At 38.1% G+C, this 21,850-nt stretch overlaps 4 protein-coding genes across 4 annotated transcripts in view; all 4 read right to left on the reverse strand.

The window, feature by feature from the left end:
* Nucleotides 1-75: 75 nt before the first annotated feature.
* Nucleotides 76-10,424, reverse strand: smpdl3a (sphingomyelin phosphodiesterase acid like 3A). Its single transcript, XM_017456645.3, has 8 exons — nucleotides 10,251-10,424; nucleotides 7,356-7,569; nucleotides 5,820-5,964; nucleotides 4,987-5,083; nucleotides 3,116-3,279; nucleotides 2,738-2,918; nucleotides 1,319-1,443; nucleotides 76-676 (listed from the first exon to the last, which is right to left on the reverse strand). The coding sequence occupies exons 1-8, from the start codon at nucleotides 10,351-10,353 to the stop codon at nucleotides 362-364; spliced, it is 1,344 nt and encodes a 447-aa protein (XP_017312134.1). The 5' UTR covers nucleotides 10,354-10,424; the 3' UTR covers nucleotides 76-361.
* Nucleotides 10,425-12,617: 2,193 nt separating this feature from the next.
* On the reverse strand, nucleotides 12,618-14,498 carry LOC108257660 (fatty acid-binding protein, brain). The gene is made up of 4 exons (XM_017455576.3): nucleotides 14,273-14,498; nucleotides 13,993-14,165; nucleotides 13,030-13,131; nucleotides 12,618-12,933 (listed from the first exon to the last, which is right to left on the reverse strand). Exons 1-4 carry the CDS (start codon nucleotides 14,340-14,342, stop codon nucleotides 12,883-12,885), a joined length of 396 nt encoding a protein of 131 aa, XP_017311065.1. The 5' UTR covers nucleotides 14,343-14,498; the 3' UTR covers nucleotides 12,618-12,882.
* A 3,868-nt stretch (nucleotides 14,499-18,366) lies between these two features.
* Nucleotides 18,367-19,819, reverse strand: LOC108257695 (fatty acid-binding protein, brain). The gene is made up of 4 exons (XM_017455630.3): nucleotides 19,676-19,819; nucleotides 19,388-19,560; nucleotides 18,709-18,810; nucleotides 18,367-18,607 (listed from the first exon to the last, which is right to left on the reverse strand). Exons 1-4 carry the CDS (start codon nucleotides 19,743-19,745, stop codon nucleotides 18,557-18,559), a joined length of 396 nt encoding a protein of 131 aa, XP_017311119.1. The 5' UTR covers nucleotides 19,746-19,819; the 3' UTR covers nucleotides 18,367-18,556.
* Nucleotides 19,820-19,979: 160 nt separating this feature from the next.
* pkib (protein kinase (cAMP-dependent, catalytic) inhibitor beta) overlaps nucleotides 19,980-21,850 on the reverse strand; it is a 30,290-nt gene continuing 28,419 nt past the window's right edge. Inside the window, exon 3 of the mRNA XM_053675903.1 lies at nucleotides 19,980-20,872. Coding sequence (XP_053531878.1) covers nucleotides 20,781-20,872 — 92 coding nt within the window. The 3' untranslated portion in view covers nucleotides 19,980-20,780. The remainder of the gene's footprint in view (nucleotides 20,873-21,850) is intronic.

Consider the following 21,850-nt stretch of genomic DNA (forward strand, 5'->3'; position numbering starts at 1 on the left):
AGAATTGGAAAAGCAGAACAAACTCAGTATTGCTGCTTTTAACAGTCATTTCTTTACTGTACAGTGAGGACCCTATTGTACAATAAATCTTTTTTTATTATTATTAAATTAATCAGTTGTATCAATAATGTCCATAAAATGAACAATTTGGCAACTTGGATAGATGAAATTAGATTAAACGCAAAGAACATACCCAGTCTGTCATATTTCATATGATATATAAGTCTTTAGCTGCCAGTAATAGTTGTATAGAACAGAATACCTGTAAACTAAAAGATTCACTCCCTTTACCAGCAGAATGGCTCAGATTTATTCCCTTTATTGCAAGTTAATTAAAAAAAAATCCAAAAAGGCTTTTCCATTAAAAGTCACCACCTGTGACCTTTTGTAGACACTCTGAATAGGACTCGTGGTCCAAAAAGTGCACAGAACAGACCTGAATGGTTTTACACTCCTCTGTACAGGTTACAGTGTCATTGTAACTGACCATGAAGTAAGTGAAGTACTTCTGGAATTCTTTGCTTTCTGGTGCCTCGAACTTTAGTGCGAGTTCATGCAGGCTTTCTGGCTGAATGTCTGTGATACCAAAAGCTTTGGTCATGATGTATTCAAGTCTCCAATTGGGCTTTTCTTCCTGATTTGCTTCAGTGAGGTTCAAGTAGAACTGCCAAAGATCCTTTAGACAAAAGATGAGAATGTGTTTACCAAAAGGACAAAAAGTAGGGCAAAACCCACCTCTATTTAAGCACGTAAGCGTGTGTTTGATGAAAATGACGACAGAGTGCATAACCCTACAGTACATTCACACCAGCACTCATGCTGCTTATAGGTTGTTTCATGTGGGCTTGTAGTGACCACTATTTCTGTCTCTGATGCAATGTCCAGCTTTTTGAGGGGTTTTTTTGTTTGTTTGTTTTGATTTCGATGAGAAATGGAGACAAAATGTTAATAATGTAAAAAAGAAAAAGAAAAGAATCATAAAAATTGCATTTTTTATATAGCTCTGCCCTGAATAAGCTTTTTCACATAACAGATGTTTACATATAGTCCACAAGACACAATAATAACTGAATTTACACAAATCAATCAGTTCAAAAGTTTACACACTCTTTTTATATGTTAAATATATAGGTGTTCATGAGTCCCTTGTTTGTCCTGAGCAGTGAAACTACCCACTACACTAAGAGTCAAGGGGGTGTAAACTTTTGAACATGATATTCGGTGTAAATTGTTATTATTTTGTCTGGACTATTTATCTTAACATTCTGGAGATACAATGTCAAACATGGCAGCATCGTGTTCATTAGGTTTTCCATACCTGTAAGCCATAGTCTTGGGAATTGTAGAGGTACATGCGGACACCAGGGTTATTCGAATATTGCTCTAGGAAACTTCTGTATGGGGTCACAGCCGGTGTCACAAAGATGGAGTTAACAGGCTTCCCTGTAAATGATTGCAGATTTACAACTTAGTATCCAAAGAAATTACAACTTAGCAAAGAAGAATGCGAGAAACTGCCCAAAAATAGGTGTGCCAAGCTTGTAGCATCATACTCAGAAAGACTTGAGGCTGTAATTGGTGCCAAAGGTGCTTCAACAAAGTATTGAGGAAAGGCTGTGAATACTTATGTACATTTGCTTTTTTTGTTTTTTATTTTTAATAAATTTGCAAAGATTTCAAACAAACTTCTTTCACGGTGTCATTATGGGGTATTGTTTGTAGAATTTTGAGGAAAATAATGAATTTAATCCATTTTGGAATAAGGCTGTAACATAACAAAATGTGGAAAAAGTGAAGTGCTGTGAATACTTTCCGGATGCACTGAATATATATATATATATATAAACTACAAAAGATATATATATATAACTAAAAACGATTACAACAGGTTCCACTTCTGTCCGGCAAGAACAAGAATCTGAGGCTATAGTGGGCACGGGCTCACTGAAACTGGATAGTAGAAGACTGGACAAAACATCACCTGGTCCAGTTTTGGTGAGCCCGTGCCCACTGTAGCCTCAAATACCTTACTTCTAATTCCTGCATGAAATTAAAATCTTACTGGACTCTTAATTTCGCACTCCATACATAACATGATTTTATATTAATTTATCATTCTGCGGGTTTTTTTAAGCAGTTTCCTGATTGCTTGGTTCCAATCATTAGAAATCCAAGTCCCTCTGGTGAAACATTTTTGTACTTGTCCTTTCATAATCCCATTCTTTAGTGTAGATGATGATGGGTTCCCTTCATTTGACTTTTAGTTCGACATCATGACTTCCTTGTTGAGGCAAATAATTTAACTGAAGCCCCAGTAGTAGGGAAGTCAACTCATAATCCTAAAAAGACACTTCAATTGTGTCTTTTTTCAAGTCAATATTTCATTTTAATTTTGTTATAACTGTCAAGTGCAATAGACATAGTCACGAAACGAAACGGCTTTACGGAAATATATATTTAGACCCATATCGAGCAACTCCCTTAGACGAAATGAGGAAGCAACCTTGAGAGGAACCAGACTTTAAAGGGAACTCATGATCTTCCGAGTGAAAACATTCCAGCCGACAGTAACGAAGAGAAAAGGCAAACTGCTCTAACTTTGATGAGCTTGCACTGTGTGCATATATATTTTATCTCCTCCAACAGTCACGGGTAGGTTGGTTGTTCACGATAGGGTGATTATGGAATTATCTGTCTAATATATTGAATAGTCTTCTTTTTAGGGGAAATATGTTACCTTTACGATCCAGAAGAACCATCATGCTATCTCGATGAGTGTGACCATAAAACTGTCCCTGAATAATGTCGCTGTAGTTGCGGAATATGTTCACAAGTCTTTCGTTATCACCCTCCCTCATGGCTGTGGTGTTTTTAGCATATGGCAGGTAACCAACTGGGACATGAGCGATCACATAGACCTGTGAACACAGAAGGAGATCAAGATTTTAAAAGCATGCATGTTCGTATTACCACAAAAAAAATATTTACATAAAATTATATGAATATCAAGTACACATGTAGTAGCTAAATAATTATCTGGAACTAAAATGAGTCCTGAAAGTGCAAAGTTCATCTTGATGAATGCAGTATTTAAAATATACTGAATTGTCTGTACCTTCTCCATGTTCTGTTTGGAAAGCTCCAGTGTGTCTTGCAGCCACTCATACTGACCAGCTGGGTCAGACATGTTCACCGTTACTTTGTTGGGACTGTAGTAAAGGTTTGTGTTCAGGCTCACCAGCCGGAGTCCAGGCTTAATCAGCTGAGAGTAAAAGCCCCCTTCAGAAAATAATTATCAGTGTGAGAAAGCTATATAACGTATATAAATATATATATGGTATCATCTTAGTAATTAAAATTAGACTGAGCCTTATTTCTTCTAATGCTCATATCTCAAGTAATCATGTTTCTGTCTACGGACTTATACTGCATTATATACACTATGCACAATACAGCACTATAGAAACCATCCAACCAGGGCAAGTCAATACTGCTAAAATACTAAAAACAGGTAAAACTGCATTGTACAGTGCTGTGAAAAAGTCTTTTTTTTGTTTTTGCTTTTGTGTATATCTCATACTAAATAGTTTTAGATCTTCAAAAAGTTATCCAACACCTATTACCAATGTGAAAAACTAATTGCCCCTGACACTTAAAATCTGGTTGTGCCAACTTTAGCAGCAATAACTGCAACCAAACGCTTCTGATAACTGGAGATCAGTCTTTCACTTATTTACTAGGACTAGGATTTACTCCTGTGCTTTGGATCGTTGTCTTGCTGCATAATCCAGTTGTGCTTGAGTTTCAATTCATGGACTGAAGACCGAACATTCTCCTTTAGGATTTTCTGGTAGACAGTAGAATTCATGTTTTCCTCAATTATTGCAAGTTATCCAGGCCCTGAAGCAGCAAAACTTCCCCACACCATCACACTACCTCCACCATGCTTGACCGTAGGTATGATGTTCTTTTTGTGGAATTCTGTGTTTGGTTTATGGTAACGAGACCCCTGTCTTCCAAATAGTTCCACTTTTAACTCATCAATCCACAGAAAATTCTCCTAAAAGGTTTGAGCATCATCAAGGTCTGTTTTGGCAAAATTCAGATGAGCCTTAATGTTCATCTGGGTTAGAAGTGGTTTTCACCTCACCACTCTTCCATGGATGCCATTATTGACCAGTGTCTTTCTGATAGTGGAGTCATGAACTGTGACCTTTATTGATGCAAGAGAGGCCTGTAGGTCCTTTGATGTTGTCCTTGGCTCTTTTGCTGGATGAGTAGTTGCTGTGCTCTTGGAGGAATTTTGCTGAGTTTTTCCATTTGGAGATATTGGCTCTCACTGTGGTCCTTTGGAAGGATCAGCAATCCAGAGCCTTTGAAATAGCTTTGTCATCAAGCTTCAATCATTTAAAAACTGTATTTTGTGTTTACTCAGGTTGACTTTGTTTTAATTTCTGAAACAATTTAGTATGAGATGTACACAAAAACAGAAGATAATAGGGTTATTTTTCACAGCATTGTATATGCATGGTGATCTGAGAAAACATATCGGATGTCGCTGAATTCTGGCAAATAGTCAACAATGGCCAAAAAAAGCAGAAAAAACAACCGTCGGTCAGCATAAAGAAGTCTTTGCTAACTAAGCGTTATTTTCTCCCAGTGAATGTGATGCTTTGATCATCTTGTTGGAAAGCTACATGCCTAAGCAAAATGGACATAATATCCATCTGCGCCTCAGTCAGAATGAAATCTTTACATGTAATTTTATACTTTTCCAGTTTTCAAAGTAGGCAGATGTTAAAATGCTGGAACATTTTTTGTGGTTAAGATGCATGCAAACAAGAAACACATTTCAATTCGGGAATACTTAAGAAAACATAGGAAGACCTAACAGAAAAACCAAGGAAGAATCTGAGAGCATGAGCTGGAATAACTTAATACTGACAAGGTGTTCATAAGAAATGGCGAATATCATTCAGAATGTACCTTTACGTAGAGTAACGAGGGCTTCTGGTTGTAGCCATGGAGACCAAATTCTGGCTACAGCCTGGTAAATGTCATTTTCATTCACTGGAAGTTGATCCTGATAGAGAAAATTGACACACCATGATTTATCTGATTTTTGTAAATATACAAAAAGTCTTGAAATACTGAAGGATTGAGTGTAAGCAACAACCCAGCCTCTAACTGGAAAGGTACACCATTTAAATAGTTTTTTATTTAAACCATTTAAATAGTCACCTACACTCTCCCCAAGTCTGATTTTCTGGGGAGCAGTGGTGGCTTGGCAGTTAAGGCTCTGGGTTACTGATCGGGAGGTCGGGGGTTCGAGCCAAGCTGCCACTGTTGGGCCCTTGAGCAAGGCCCTTAAACCTCTGTGCTCCAGGGTATCACGGCTGACCCTGCACTCTGACCCCAGTTTCCTAACAGGCTGGGGTATGCGAAGAAAACAATTTCACTGTGCTCAACTGTATATCTGACCCATAAAGACTCATTATTATTGTAAAGTGGAAGATGGAGTCTCCAACTTTGTTACAGCCAGTTCATTTAAGACTGCAACATAAAAAAAAAAGATAGTCGAGTTAAAACTGAAAACAATAGCTTGCAATTTCTTGCAATTCAGCAGCCATAACCTACTATGGAGGATGTCTAGCATTAAAAAACACCAGGACCACACAAGAGCATAGGGGATCACAACACCACAAAAGGAAATAAAACGTTACAGTCATAGCCCTTAACTTGATCTTTCTTTAAGCCACAGTAAGAATAACTCTGCTTCAATAAGGTCTGGCCTGACACAGAGGAAAGAGGTGTAATACCTGTGGCCAGTAGTCGTGGTTGCCCAGGGCAGGGTACACTGGCAGCTGAGGGAAGAACTGCCGTATGGTGAGCGTCATATTGCTGATCATATTAATCACAGTGTCTGTGGACAGCTTCTCTGCTGGCACATGTGGAGGACTGTCTCTACAGAAAAGAGCCTACATTTAACACAAGTTCTGCTGTGGAGTCAGGTGAGTAAATCTGCTAATGCAGCATTAAGTGCATCATTGTAATTTATTAACCAGAGCATAAAGAGAAACTCCAACTTCAAACATACTGAATATATTTATTAGAGGCACTGATATCAGTTATTGGCCAAAGATCTACACAGATAGTTGTTCTCGGTTGCGTCCGTTGTCATTATACAGTATGAGAGTGGTCTCTAGATGCGAAATAAAAACTAATCACTGACTAATTTTGTTGTATTATTTGAAGTGTTCTTTGATTCGTTTTGGATGCCTCTATTTTTATTTGTTATTTGAAGTGTTACTTTTTCATTCAGTTTGGATATACATCTTATATTAACTATTAATTTATTTCATGGCAGTGGGCAGTGGTGGATTAATGGTTAAGGCTCTGGGTTACTGATCGGAAGGTCGGGGGTTCAGACCACAGCACTGCCAAACTGCCACTGTTGGGCCCTTGAGCAAGGCCCTTAACCCTTTCTGCTCCAGGGGCGCCGTATCCTGCGCTCTGACCCCAACTTCTTGACGGGCTGGGGTATGCGAAGAAAACAATTTCACTGTGCTCTACTGTATATGTGACCAATAAAGACTCATTATTTAATTTTTATTTTAAAAAGTACGGTACATTTAGCTATACGAACGAGACGGTGAGTGAGCGATCTATGAGATGACGATGGTATTCACGATAAAAGTTGATCTGTTTAAGCAGAGTGTACAGTCAAGGAGTTGACAGAGCTAGACAGGCTAAAGGACTAAGGTTCTGCTGCATCGGTCTCTTTAGGTAGGCAGTTGTTCTGGGACCAGTGTATCAGGTAAAGAGGCATTGTTAGGAATTTTAAACACCTCAATCTTACTGCTGGCTTCAAAAATCTGTTGTGGTCCAAAACTGGTGAAGGGCAGAGTGTGATTAACAAACACTGCGGGTGGAATCATTTACCTGTGGTCTATAAGAGAATACCTGCAAGTTGTGTGACTAATAATGCAGGCTCTATATATCCCAGAAATGCCTCTGCACCTGATATATACTCAGGCAGGAATACACAGTGTTATAGCTGTGTTAAGAAAGATCCACCACCCAAATAATATCTGTGGTCTTTTTGTAGCCCAAATGGATGGATGGATGGATGGATGGATGGATGGATGGATGGAGTAGAGGAGGGCAGACAAATTGATAACAATAATGGTCGACATACAAATTAATTTTAAGTGCCATACAGGCTGGAAAAGAACGGAAATTAAATGACAAATGGAATGAAACTCCAGATGAAACGTCCTCATATGTATTATATTAGACCTTTTGTTTGCTATTTGGCAACAGGAAAGAAAATTTAGTAAATTGAAATCTCCTACCCAGTCCAGATAATAAATTCAGGCTCGAGGTCCACTCTTTTCATATAACTGAAGGCAGACAGAATTAGCTCGTAAGGAGAGTCACACATGAAATCTCCAAAGATTCCTGGGTCGGATGCAGGGAAGCCCTTCGAGGAGTAGCACACTTTGGTGTGATCTTCCGTGATATGGTAGGTAGGATCGATGTGCAGGTCTGAGATATGCCAGAATTTACCTGTAAACAGAAACAATGTTCTATAATGAATAATGCCAGTTTTATTTCTTCACTGTTAAACCATCGGCATTGGTAGCGCAGCAGATTACAGCTCCAGTGTTTCTGATTCGATTCTCAGCTCAGGTTACTGTCTGTGTAGAGTTTCGCATGTTCTCCCTGCTTCTATATGGGTTTCTGATTTCCTCCCACTTCCAAAAAAAACCATGCAGGTACGTGAATTGGCTATGCTAAACTGCCCCTAGGTGTGAAGGAGTGTCTGAATACATTGATTTAATTGACAGGTATAAGAATGGAATTATAAATTTTTTATGATATCCAATAGTAGGAAAAACATTACTTTAAAAAAAAAAAAAATCTTTAATTTATTATGTATCCTTTATGGAATATAATCTATTAATAAACAAAATCATGCTAATGGCAGAAAAAAAATGTGTCTAGGCGATGGATATATTATTCTCACCCCCCCACCCCCCCCCAAAAAAAAAAAACAAAAAAACAAAAAAACATACCACCGTGCTGTTGAATTCTCAAATCTGATTGGTCAGAAACTCTTGATAAATTTTCTCTGTTTGCATTAATATTTTATGTGCTTGTTCTACATTGTTTCTATAGTAACATTTTATTTACAATGACTTGTGTGAAGAACAACGTACATAATCTAAGCCTAATAAACAGATTAGCTGCTACAACCTAAGTGATAACAGGAACTAACTTTGTGCGGTGTTCCTTTCCACACCGTATACGTATCTATACACAGCCAAAACGTACTACGTCGTCCTTTAAATAAAAAATGTTAGCCGTGGCAAACTGCTGTGGTATAAGAGGAATGAAACACTTCAAGATGTGCTATTCTTGGAGAATATGCAACTTCAGGGTGACATTGCATCAGCCCAGATCACACCAACCCATGGTGTTATAGTCCTAACTTAAACTGAACTGCTCCAGAGTCAGATATTGCTCAGTGTCTTCTTCCATTCTGTATAAAAGTTCATTCATTGAGTAATGAATATTAATTCATTTCATCCAGACTGCTTATGAAGCTCTTTACATTGTTATGAGACTAAACAACTTTCACAACTTTCACTACAATCCTGTCTCTCTTGGTCATGTGACCATGTGCTATAAAATCGAATCCCAAACATCAATTTATACCCCTTTCTTGTTGTTGTTGTTTGTTTTTAACTTTTCAGTAAGGACAAGCACAAGTACTTACAGCTTACGTACAGAAAGCTGGAAAATATAACTCCGCATTTTGTGTATTCATTACCGATTTCATTTATTTAATTTCATACCAATGTGATGAACTTTTTCAGCAGCTACTTTAGGATGCACTGAGGTCATTGTTAGTTAGGTTTATTAAATGTAAACTTTGTGTGTGTGTGGAGGGGGGGGGGGGGGGGGGGGGTCGGGGCTCACTGTCATGTCAGGAATCTCCACTGATAAAACATTTACAATTATAAAGCTTTGGTCTTACAGAGGAAAACTTTTCGAACTTTCTTATATGAAATTATGCATTTTTTTAAATTTTTTAAATAAAATTTTACATAAACACAATAGATAATATTTGACCGTTTCGTTTCATTTCTACTAACTCGGTAACAAGTCATTCCAGAGACTTAGTGGACACGGCACAGTTAGTCTAAGCTTAATAATAAATGGATAAAAAATATAACAGATATGTATATAATCAATGATATTATACACATATCTCTTATAAATGATAGGAAGGAGTCTCCAGTGCAAGTGCTTTTAAAAGGCAGTTTTATATCCATCCATTTTCTGTAGCGCTTATCCTACACAGGGTTGCGGGGGAGCCTGGAGACTATCCCAAGGGATTCTGGGAATGAGGCACCATGGATGAGGTGCCAAGCAATTGCAGGGTACAATTGAACACTTGAACACCCTTTCACACACTACAGGGCAATTTAAAAATCCTGATCAGCCTATAACATGTGTGTTTGGACTCGGGAAGGAAACCGGAGTACCCGGAGGAAGCACAGGGAGAACATGCAAGCTCTGTGCACACAGGGCAGAGGCGGGAATCGAACCCCCGACCTTGGAAGCGCAGGGCAAACGTGCTAAAGCCTGAAGACTCTTAAGTTTTTCAGCTGCATTGATGTGTCTTATTAACTTGAAGAGAGAGAGAGAGAGAGAGAGAGAGAGAGAGAGAGAGAGAGAAGAGGCTGGTGAACTATTGACTATTACACCTATTATAACATGATAACAAGAACTATCTTGTTTTACGACATTAAATGTAACTAAGTTGATTTAGAATAATTTTTTTTTCAATTAACATTGAAATGTGCTGTTATTAAAAAATTTAACTTTTTTTTTTTTTTTTTTTTGCAGTTGCTGTAGTGTTGGTGATAACAGTAACTCCACATCACATCACCCAATCGTTGATTAATTTTCTATAACAGCACATCAAGCTGTAAGGAGGAGAAACTCATTACAAATGTGAAAGTCCAAAGGTTCTAGTTTCCCCACCCCTTAGAAATGCTCTTTCTAGCATGATAAAATATTTGACTGCAAATTTAATAACATGACAGTTGATCTTATTGAGGGTTCATAAGGTATAAAAACCACACAGAGGTACATGGCATTCTGGGGATTTGTATTGTATCTGAACTATAAAGCAGCACTCTGATCTGCAAGAGGTGAAGCAGAAACATTATACTTACTTATTTCCAGTAGGGGTCTCTGTCTAAAGACATGATCTCTTGGTGCAGCACAAATCTGCTGGTACAAAAGCGAAGCAGTCCAGCAAAAAAGAATCAGTCCCATGACTTCACTTAACACCGCTCAGTTCTGATCCTGCTGCTTCTTAGGGCAAGGTCGGAAAAACCAAACCGGAAGTAAATAGAGATCACGTGCTTTCATTGTTTAACCCGCAGTCCTGGGAACAGGCTGGCTGTTTATTTCACTGGAACAACTAAAGAGCTTGGTTTCATTCAGCCGCTAGAGGGCAGTGTATTCATTTCTGTCGTTTCTCACGTAGAAAATCATGTCGAAAAAAGATTGGTGTCTATGTACAAAACATTGTGTCAACATCTATACAAGGTTTATGACTGATCAGCTCTCCTATACTGTCTTTATGTTTTAAAATCTGTAATAAGATAAGACTTTATTCTTATAAAAGAAAAAATATTAATTCTTGGGAAATTTCTTGTCAACAGAAAATTACTACAAACAGAAACAAAAGAAAAGAAAAGAAAGAAAAGAAAATGGAGGGGGGGGAAAGTATAAAAAGAGCAATAATAAACATATGAATAATAACAAAAATAGTCTTCTTATACTAGTTCCAAAGTTATACAGTTATTAGTGACCAGAGTAAAGTGCACATTAGGGATGGGCTTCAATATGGACTTAAAAATATATCACGATATTTTCTGGTATTTATTACGATAACGATATCAGTGACGATATAAATATAGTATCGTGCTCCTCTGTTTTTGGCTACAAGTGATAGCTGTAATCTTGAGAGCCTCAGAAACACAAACATTGATCTAAAAATAAAACTGATTTTCCGTAACCAAACCAGTTTCAGACTGTAGACATAGCTCCTCGTTTAGCGATAAACTCCTCCTCAGCTTCACGTCCGCCTTCCGCCATACTCGTGTTCGCTCTGCACGTGAGCTGCGAATGGATCGCGTCAGAAACTCGTCATCAGCTAGGCTTTATTGTTATTTCCGTGGGAAGACTAATTCTTATTGTGGGCAGAATTTCTACCGGTATATCGCAAACGATAAGATATCGCCCCGTCCCTAGTACACATTTTACATTTTAATGTTTTCCCTGCTTCCAACACATCTGATTCAACTAATCAGCTAATTAACAGCCCTCCCTGAGTTCAAGTGGGTGTGGTAGAGTAGGGAAAATGCTCAAATGTTCAGGAAGAGAGGGTAGCTACTCTAAAACCAGGGTTGGTCAAGTTGTAAGTCGTGTGATAGCCAGTGGACTTTTTGTGTGTCCATGAAGTTTTGATTGAAAATGTTGACAATGTGATCTCTAGTAATAACCGAAGTTGAAGGTTTGTTTTCTAAGAATGGTTTTTCTAATAGTCTTGGTTTCTCAGAGTTCCAAAATTTCCCAAACTGCTGTGGATCAGAACCACAGAGTCTAAACTGCTTTTTCAAGTAAGTAGCTTTAGATTGATGCATTTCCTGGGTTTTACACCAAGCTAATTCTTTATGCCTTCACTGATTTGTTGTAAGTCTGAAGCCAAGTCATGAGAGAGCTCTTAATTAGTTCATGCTTATTAATAACATATCTAAAAGGCTCTCTATACAAGTTTCAAGCATCATTCACATTAGGGACCAATGTGACTGTCATTTGAAATCAGCCAGGTAAAAAAGGTTTTTTTTCAATACTTTTTGATTGATTGATTATACCATATAGTTTCATAAAATGGCTTTTGCAACTACAGGCTACAAAACAATGGAAAGGTCATTACAAAATACACTCGAATAATATATATGGCGCGTTTGTAAACACCATATCAATCAGAGTAGCCTCTGGGGCATCGGGATCACAACCGGTGGTATGAGAATTTGTTGAAGGTCCAAAGTGTCAAAGTGTTTAGTTATTTTCTCAGACGGTTTAAACACATCACAATTAAGGTTAACTAATAAAACAAGCTGATGGAAGGTGACAGTACCCAGCCACTGACAGGGAAAAGCTAATAAAATGCTATTAAGAAGTATTAACTTAAAGTGTTTGGGACTGAATTTGGCTCGGACAACTGATCACTGAATGTTCCTTAATAAAACAGACACCTCTCCACCCTTATTCAAATTATCTCCCTTAAACAGCATTATATACTTGAGATTAATCAACAGACTTCTGCACCCTTTGATCTTTCATTGACCAGAAAGACTTCTGGTTTAGAACTTTCAACCCATATTTTGCATTCATCCATTTTAAGTACTAAGCCTTTTGTTTGCACTGATACATAAAAACCCCAGTATTTGGGGACACCACCATCAGTGAAATGGCCAGGATGGACAAACAATATCAGAGCATGAGCAATAAAGCGTAAGAACAGATGAAACACTAGATTGTGGTTTAATAATGATTTCAGAAAGGATCAGTGAACTATAGAGAGTGAACTGTAGTCATGTGTCATTACATAGACGCAACCACACATTGTAACGATCTGATTTGGGATTTATTTTATGCTTGTCTTCTGATGGAATGAAATTAGTTAGAACTGTACTAATAATACCTCTCATCTCTATATTTGGACACCATCTTTTTAGGACATGTGGATATTCGCATTAAAACATGCTTCTAGGCTGATAAGTGGTCCATCGTTTATACCGCCTGATAGGTGAGGGTGGCTACAGTGTCCTCAAAGGTCAGTGTCTGCAAAGTGCAAAGAACAATATATTACCACATGCTATTCAACAGCCTACTGCACTCTCAGCCAACTTCACAAATGGGAATTCAAGACATTCTTACCATGACCATGTTTTTACCACTGATCTCACGAACAAACGTGGTTTCTTTATCATCCCACATCTGCACCTGTACAAGTTTGCTTCCTTCCAGGGTTACAACATTCTAGAAAATAGTAAGGCTTGTGTTTATCTTATGGGGAGATTTAAAGCACTGATTATTTTACTATACGGTGCCTTGAATAAGTATTAATCCCCTTGAACATTTCCACATTTTATAGTGTTACAACCTGGAACTGAAATGGACTTAATTGAGATTATGTCATTAATCTACAACCCCTTCTCTGATTAATGCCATCCTTAATTGGTCACTGACTTTTGCTGAACAATCAACTCTAGTCAGTTTTCTTTCTTTCTTTCTTTCTTTCTTTCTTTCTTTCTTTCTTTCTTTCTTTCTTTCTTTCTTTTTTTAAAGAAACAACCCATAATTGATACCCAGACTTGCTTTGATAACTCCTCTGTATTCATGATGCTGTGGACTTCATTCAAGTGACTTGTGATGTGGTGACTTCAACTGGCTGCACCAGAACTGATCTACAGTTATATTTGACCACATTCAGCTGATCCTTTTATCCAAAGCAACTTGCAAATAGGACAGGATACAACTGAGCAATTGAGATGCAACTCACAACCTTTTGATCAGTAGCCCAATGGCTTAACCACTGAGCTTTCACTGCTACAATGAAGGGAAATACTTACGCAGTCACAACTATTATTAACATTTAGCTAACAATATTTAGTTTCCCTCAACTTCAGTATTATAGGCTATTTTGTGATGATTCATGACATAATCCCAATTAAGTCCATTTCAATATCAGGTTGTAATACTAGAAAATGTGGAAAGGAATACTTATGCAAGGCAATTATTTGTGGAAGTATAATGAGTTAACGTTCCTAGTCTTACTATGACAAATACACAAAATGTCCCAGATATTTATGTACTGACTAGCGAATTTGAGATTTTTACCTTGCAATGTCTGCCATCCTTGGTTTTCTCATAGTACTCTTCACCCAGCCTGAACCAGATTTCTCCAGTATGAATGCTGGTCACTGTTTTAACAACTATATAGTCCCAATCTTTGTAAAAAGTGATAGTTGGTTTAATTATTTGGGCAACACGGATCTGTTCCTCTCCAGCACCTGTGAATGCAAGAAGTCATTTTATAAGTAAGTAATTAAGCAATTTTGGATAAAATTGTCGGAGTAAAAACACAATAGGTGAAAGAATCCAATTTAAAAACCCTTACCAAGTGCTGTCAAGTATTCTGTGAAATTTTCAGATTTGACAAGTTTCCAACTTCCAATGAACGCATCCATTTTGGTAATATATTGTTTTATTAAATTTTTTACTCGAAGGGGCACAGAACGTATGTAACTATCCTCTGAATGTTTCTTTTTTTTTCTTTTTTTTTTCTTTTTCCAGTTGTGCCTGATTCTTTATACAGTGTGCAGTGGGAGGAGACTGTACCTTTCATGCTTGTTAGTTCATTCCCAGACACCTTATTTCTTTATTAAATTGTGTTAATTATTGGGGTCATTACAGTCAAGTAATCTCAATGGGTGTGAACACATACCTCTGGAAAAAAAAAATAATAAGGAGTAAAAAAAATTACCACGAAATTACATAATGATGGAAAATGATCATGACTATGTGGTCACGTTGGCATACAGTACACCTGTCTATTACATAGTTTGTATTACACATGGATCTAATATGACTTAAATGCAACCCATTAGATAGAAAAGGCACAGATCAAGCAAATATATTGAAATAACGCAGTGCCATCTGTTGTCCCTTTTCTGTCTCGGCCTCTCCTTCTGCAAGACCCTTTAAGCCTTAATAAAACCTGAAGCCTTCTTTTGTCTTGTTAAGCTGCCTAGTTAGTGAATTTCTGTACTAAAAAGGTGCAGATGTTTGATATGTGAACCACTAAACCTAAAATACCATAAAATTATTCTAGTTATGTCCAGATTTAGTAATAGTAATCATATTCACGATTCATTTTGATTGAAAGCTTCTACTCACTTTCCTCTTGATAACTGACCTCTATCATAGGAGTTCTCAACATATTTACAAAGACCTGTTTAACAGTTAATTAATTAATTAATTAATTAATTAATTAATTAATTCCCCTCCCCCTGCCAGTACAAATTTATTTTACAAACTATACAGGTAGAGGTAAACAGCATGAAGCATGCAATATGATACAGTAGATAGTGGATTAGAGTAAATGCAGATGTGCAAATAGCAATAATGTGCAAATAACAGTCTGATATAAATGATTGTAGTAATGACAGATAATTGCAGTAAAGTGCAAGTACTTGTATAACTGCAGATAATAGCAGTGATGTACAATACAGTATAGTATGGTGTCTACTGCTAATGTTTAGTTATTAGGTGGAGGCTCACAGTTAGTTCAGCATTAGTACAGCAAGAACAAGTAGTGTTTTCCTGATGTGGGACATACAAACAGTCCACGGTGGGGATGGGAGGTGTCCTTGATAATACCTCTGACTCTCCACAAGCAATGCTTTTGATAAATGTCTGTAATGTTGGGCAACTGTGTTCCGGTGATTTGTTGGGCAGATTTCACTACCCGTGCCTTCTGGTCACTCACTCTGCAGTTGTTGTATCACACCGTGATGCAGTTTCTAAGATGTCATTGTGTTTATTTTTACTGCGTTACTGCGTCTATGTCTTATGAGTCTCCCGGCTTTAAATTGTTGAATTCACCCATTTCTCTTGTGCTCTTGCTCTTGCTAATTTTGAGGGCCAGTGCCCCTTAAAATGTCTGTACACGTTCCTTTTACCGCTCAGCACTTTCCATGTAAACCATCACATGGCATTAAGTGATAATGAAAAGTAAAGTCATGGCATGGTGATAGAGGATAGAGATGAGTTGAGTTTGAGTAGTTACTGAGTTAATAATGATGTGGGCTTGCTGAACAGACTTGTCCCCGACAACCTCTGTAGCCCCATTTAGCCACTTGTTAGCAGCCGCCTTATTCAAAACAAAATCACGAATATGGTATTACTGATGTATTTTATGTCGTAGAATAAAACGTGAAAGTATCTTGAGCTTGTGTTAACCACAGACCTTATTTCAGGCATTTCACCAAAAACCCATTGACTTCGGGATGATGGAACGGGAAGTGCAACTCATTTCGGGTGTTAGGACTCATTTTTACAGCACTCTATTGCAAAGAGTCTGTGGCTACTGACTATTTTGAAATACTGACGAGATATACAGTATGAAAGTGTGGCAGGTGGTGGCATGGTTTAGCATTGGTACGCACTGGGGAGGAGGTGTTTGATACAATTGGAGGAGGGGAGTCTGCCTTATGCCCATATTATGTTGTTCCCCAAGCAGCTCCTGGATTTTGACGCCACACAGCAGACTCTAGGAAGTGAGGTATTTATTTATTTATTTACTTCTGCTTGTGGCCTTGGCACGTTAGTCAGACAGTAATGTAAAATGTTTTGCAAAACAAATAACCATGGCGCTTTCCAGCCCACTTGCCACTTATTCTGTTTTGCCTCGGGTTTGCTCTGCTTACAACCTCATACAAACATAAATATCCATGAGACAACAGCTCAGATGTGCCATTTTTTACTCCTTACACCTCTAGGTTATCACCAGTGCAGACCCAAAAGTGTTACCCCATGACGCCTACCTGCTACAGAAAGCACAGAATATAAAAAGCTGCTGTAAGATTATTTCTAAAGGTCCCACATAGACTAGAAATGACTTCTTACTACAGATGTCTCAAAGCTGTCGTTGCCAACAGCAGCTTTGCAACAATGTATTAATGTTGGTAATTTTGGGTTTCTGAATACTGAGTTTAACATTCTGAATGGCAGTGTTTTCCCCAGTGTAAACACAAGAGATTTTTATCAATGGAGATTGTACCAATTGTAGAGAATTGTGTGTAGTGTTTTGCAAAAAGTGTGGTTTAGAATCACAAAATGAGCAAGAAGAAAGAGGTCCAGGTTTCAGGTTTTGGTCATTGAGCCTCATGTTCAAGTGTTATTGTGTAAACAATTAAGAAAAACTGTAATCAGGTAAATTCACTGTGGGTGGTGCAGTGGGTAGCATTGTCAACTCAAAGCTCCAGAGTCCTGTGTTACTGTTCGCATGTTCTCCCTGTGTCTGCTTGAGTTTCCCGGGTTCTCCGGTTTCCTCCCACGTTGTAAAACATACCATTAAGTGGATTGGCTAGAATAAATTGCCTGTAGGTATGAAAGTGTGTGTGAATCTGGCTGTTCATGGTGCTCTTGCGATCGACAGCCGTCCCATCCATGGTGTATTCCTGCCTCATCCAGAATATGCTCCAGATCCACTGTGACCCTGACATGGATAAAGCACTTAATGAAAGTGAGTGAGTAAATTCCGTGCATCACTTTTCAGTGTGGTGTCTCTCTGTTGGCGATAAGGTCCATGTTCATTCATTTATTCATCTTCAGTAAGTGCCTTATTCTGATCAGGGTCATAGTGGAACCGGAGACTATTCTGGGAACACTGGATGGATGGTGGGAATACACCTAGGGGCAATTTAGAAGCACCAGTCCCCTTATCTGCATGTTTTTGGGAGCTTTTGTACAGATTGTGAAACAAGTGGAAAACAATACACCCAGGTAGGTGTTTAGGTAAACTGGGAATCAGTTGGTAGAGGTTGGCTCAGGTGGTAGAGCGGGTTGTCCACTAATCGTAGGGTTGGCAGTTCGATTCCTGGTCCATGTGAGTCCACATGCCGAAGTGTCCATGGGCAACACACTGAACCCCAAGTTGCTCCTGATGGCAAGTTAGTGCCTTGCATGGCAGCTCTGCTACCGTGAGTGTGTGAATGATACACAGTGTAAAGTGCTTTGGATATAAGCGCTATATAAGTGCAGACATTTACAGTACAGTGAAATTCTTTTCTTTGCATATCCCAGCTTGTTAGGAGGTTGGGGTCAGAGCACAGGGTCAACCTTGATACAGAGCAGATAAGATAAAGGGCCTTGCTCAAGGGCCCAACAGTGGCAGCTTGGTAGTGCTGTGGTTTGAACCCAGTGGAAATTTGGTTTTCCTAGGCTTTTATTTGTTATTGTTACACCCTTGTTCTAATTTGTAACTGCTGAGGCAAATATAGACATGATAGATCCCTGAACAGGGATCTATCAAAGTCTGATCTTCACAACACATGTTTGTGGACGTGTATCATGGCATGAACAAATGGTGAATTAACCTAACTCCACCACAGTCTACTAGTGTGTAATTGTGTTAATAGCCTTTGTTAATTCTTTAATTTTTGCAAACGAATCTGAAGACATTGCTTATTAATGAACAGAATGAGAACATATTGTACATAATTCTTTATTGAGTATGGTTTCAAAGGGTTTATAATGCACATTTGGACACATGATGTGCAAGATAATGGAGGCATTTCCTTTTTAGAAATGTTTCCAGTCTGCAGGCTTTTGGGGGGGGAGTGGAGGAGGAGGCGGTGGGGGTGGGTACTAGCAGAATAGACGGGAGGTCGTCCAACTTTTAGATCTTCATATATGTTTGCACTGCTGTGACGTCCTTAAATTTTATTGTCTGTAAGATTGAATGCAAATATATCCATTATTTTTTAATTATTATTATTGAAATAGCTGATCACATACGACTTAAAAAGCGGGAATTTAGCCTGGTCTCACCTTGAACAGTTTCCCATCCTTGACCTCGGCGATAGATGTAGCTTCATTACCGTCCCACTTCTCCACCTGTATAAGTTGGTTTTCTTCCAGATCTACAACAACCTAGCAAAGCAGCTTATGGTTATCTCATACCAATCTTCAAAAAGTTCCATATTTACAGAATTGGCTAAATGGGATAAGTAAGGAATAAAACATTTGGCGGTGCGGTGTTATGGAAAATAAATCAATGATGAATTGGTGTGATGCATTATTATTAATGCATTCTTGTTACCACCTTGAAGTTGGTTATGTTCATATAAACAGCACATCTTCAAGTGTTTCACTTGGCTTATATTATTAAATATCACAATTTGCAGATTTCAATTTGTATCCGGGGAAATTCGATGCAGATTGCAATTTTTAATTTATCAATGAACGAAACATCATTCTATCCATTTATCGTTACGTTTAAATGCTGTGAAACGTCCATGAAATAAGATAGTTCCTGTTATCACTTGCATTATAGCAGCTATAAGTGCCTAGAAGTTTCTAAACCCACTCCACGTCCCACTGTGCCGGATGCAGCATCATAACAATATAAAATGCACAAACTGTCCAATGATTCATTCATTAATCTATATGAACAGCTTTATGCTGGACAGGGTTGTGATAGAATCTAGGTATGCTAAAATATTCTTACGTTGCAGTATCTGCCATCCTTTTTCTGGTGGTAGAACTGTTTACCCAATCTGAATGAGAAGCCTTCAGCACCAATGGCACTCTGTAGTTTAACGACCACAACGTCATCATCTTTGGAAATTGTGACAACTGGCCTAACTACATTTGAAACAGAAATCACTTCTTCATCGGCACCTGTGGCAATACACAATCAATGGATGAAATTTTATTTGTAAAAATATAGCTTCGAAATGACATGAATAGGTTTCAACAGAGTAAAGAAAACTGTTTTAAAAAAACCACAACTTACCGGTTGCTCTCAGGAACTTATCGTAGTCCTCATTTTGGATAAGTTTCCAACTGCCGACGAAAGCCTCCATTTTTATATTATTAAGCTATTTAATTTTGAAGGGAACAGAAATGGTGAAGTAGAACTTTACCTGTTTAAGCTGTGCAGCTCTACACCGTTATTTATATGTTATCTTAGGGGAGGAGATTTTTACAGCCTGTTCTGAGATATCTGATTTGTTTGTATGATTGTGTGGTCACAATGAGGGTACGCCTATACAGACTGATTCTCTTGGATGAATGAAGCAAAAGCTTTTATAGACACAACCACAAAAAAACTAAGTGCAGACTTTATTTCACATCGGCGCAACAGACAACAATGTGGTTGAAACAACGCATTTGATTTTTGCAAAGCATAACCAGAGTGAAAAATGTATTCGAACGCACCATCTTCATGTATGTATTTTCTTTAGGTTTTGCTTTTGAGAGCACAGAGGGGGGGAAAAAGGAAAGAAAAATCACGACACCACCAAATCAGTGAAAATTGATGCCTACCGTACTTTCAATACAATGACATGAAGTGTAACTTTCAACATTGACAGTTCCATATTTACTCATTTTGACAAAAAGCACTCAGAAAAAGTGTACAATATGTTCATAGAAAATAAAAATCACAAAATAGATGATCAACAACATTCTTAAGGTTTAAATTGTACTTACGTAACCAAATGGAATGCTATTTTTTCTCTCTTTTTTTGTATAGAAACTAGACATTCCTTTAGTTTAGTGACAATTTTAAAAAATAAATCAAGTGGTCCCTTTTAAAACTAGGAAAATAATGTCATATGGTTCTCTAAGACATACAGACACCATGATTCTTTGCGCCACATGAACATCACTCAGGTGGGGAATTTATTGATTCTGTCAAAACAGAAGGATTTCCAAGAGAAGATGGGTGTGCTCCTCCATTAGCCTTAATCAGAATAATATCCTCCAGTGAAGACGCTGCATAGCACAGACTGCGACCAGAACAGTAGTTTGGTCATGGAGGCTAAAGGAGAGATTGTTTGTGGTGCTGTCTCTCTTGTCTTTGCTGTTCAGTTTGGTTCATGCTGTAATGGGTTAAGTTATGTTCCCTCTGCCTGATCCTTTCCCTCTGCAGGGTCCTTGGCTGCGTCACTTGATGAGGATGAACCTTCTCCTCCATGCTCAGCGTCATCTGTGAAATGATATCATGGACAGATATGGAACACTGTAACAAAACTGTGACTGGTGGTGAAACCTTTAGCAGAGTTGCAAACACCACTTGAGCTTCATCTCACCACTCTGGTGTTGTTTATTTTTGCAAAAACAGTAGGCCCTGGTAAGTTTTATAGCTCATGTCTCCAGTATCTGCTTTTATTATTATTATTATTATTATTATTATTATTATTATTATTATTATTATTATTATTATTTTTAAGAACAGTAAGTTTTCCTCCACAGGAAAGTAGTTCAGGACAGAGGACCTCTTAAACCAGCAATTTGCCAATGATTACATTTTTAAAAATGATTTAATAATGAACAACACTTTTATCCAATTATAGTTTCTGTCATGTCATGGCCGTAATCAGCGACAAACTCCATTTCCCAGAGTACACAGTGCCATATAAACATGGCCGCCCAGAACTACCATTCCCAACAGGCAGCTTCGCTTCCACCTTCAAGATCGCCCAAAGTCTGATTACCTATACCTGGACACGATGGCTGCATTCAAACTCATGTACTGTGACAGTACCTACTGCATCCGATTCAGTACGTACTGATCAGTATATGTGTGTAGCATGAATACAATCCGGAAATACTACATCCGCCATGTTGGAACTGTCATTTGACCTTCAACTTTAAAATAGCCGACACACTGCCTTCCTCTATTCTTGATTGTGACAGCGCTTCCACGTCAGTCCTGTTGCATTATGGGATAGCGCAGTGTCCATTGCTTCCATACTGCACAATCTCAGCAGAAGGTCATCAAGGTATTTCTCACCTACTGTTTTATGAATACTGAGAATTCGGACATACTACTCCTTTGGCGTACTGCTTTTCACCCACACCCTATACAATCAGACTCCAACCCTTCACACAACATGAAGTATTGCTTAGTGCTCATTACCTGATGTACCAAGTCTTTGTTTACTGAACTTGCTTTTCTGGTTTG

The sequence above is a fragment of the Ictalurus punctatus genome, chromosome 25, assembly GCF_001660625.3.
Source record: "Ictalurus punctatus breed USDA103 chromosome 25, Coco_2.0, whole genome shotgun sequence".
NCBI lineage: Eukaryota > Metazoa > Chordata > Actinopteri > Siluriformes > Ictaluridae > Ictalurus > Ictalurus punctatus.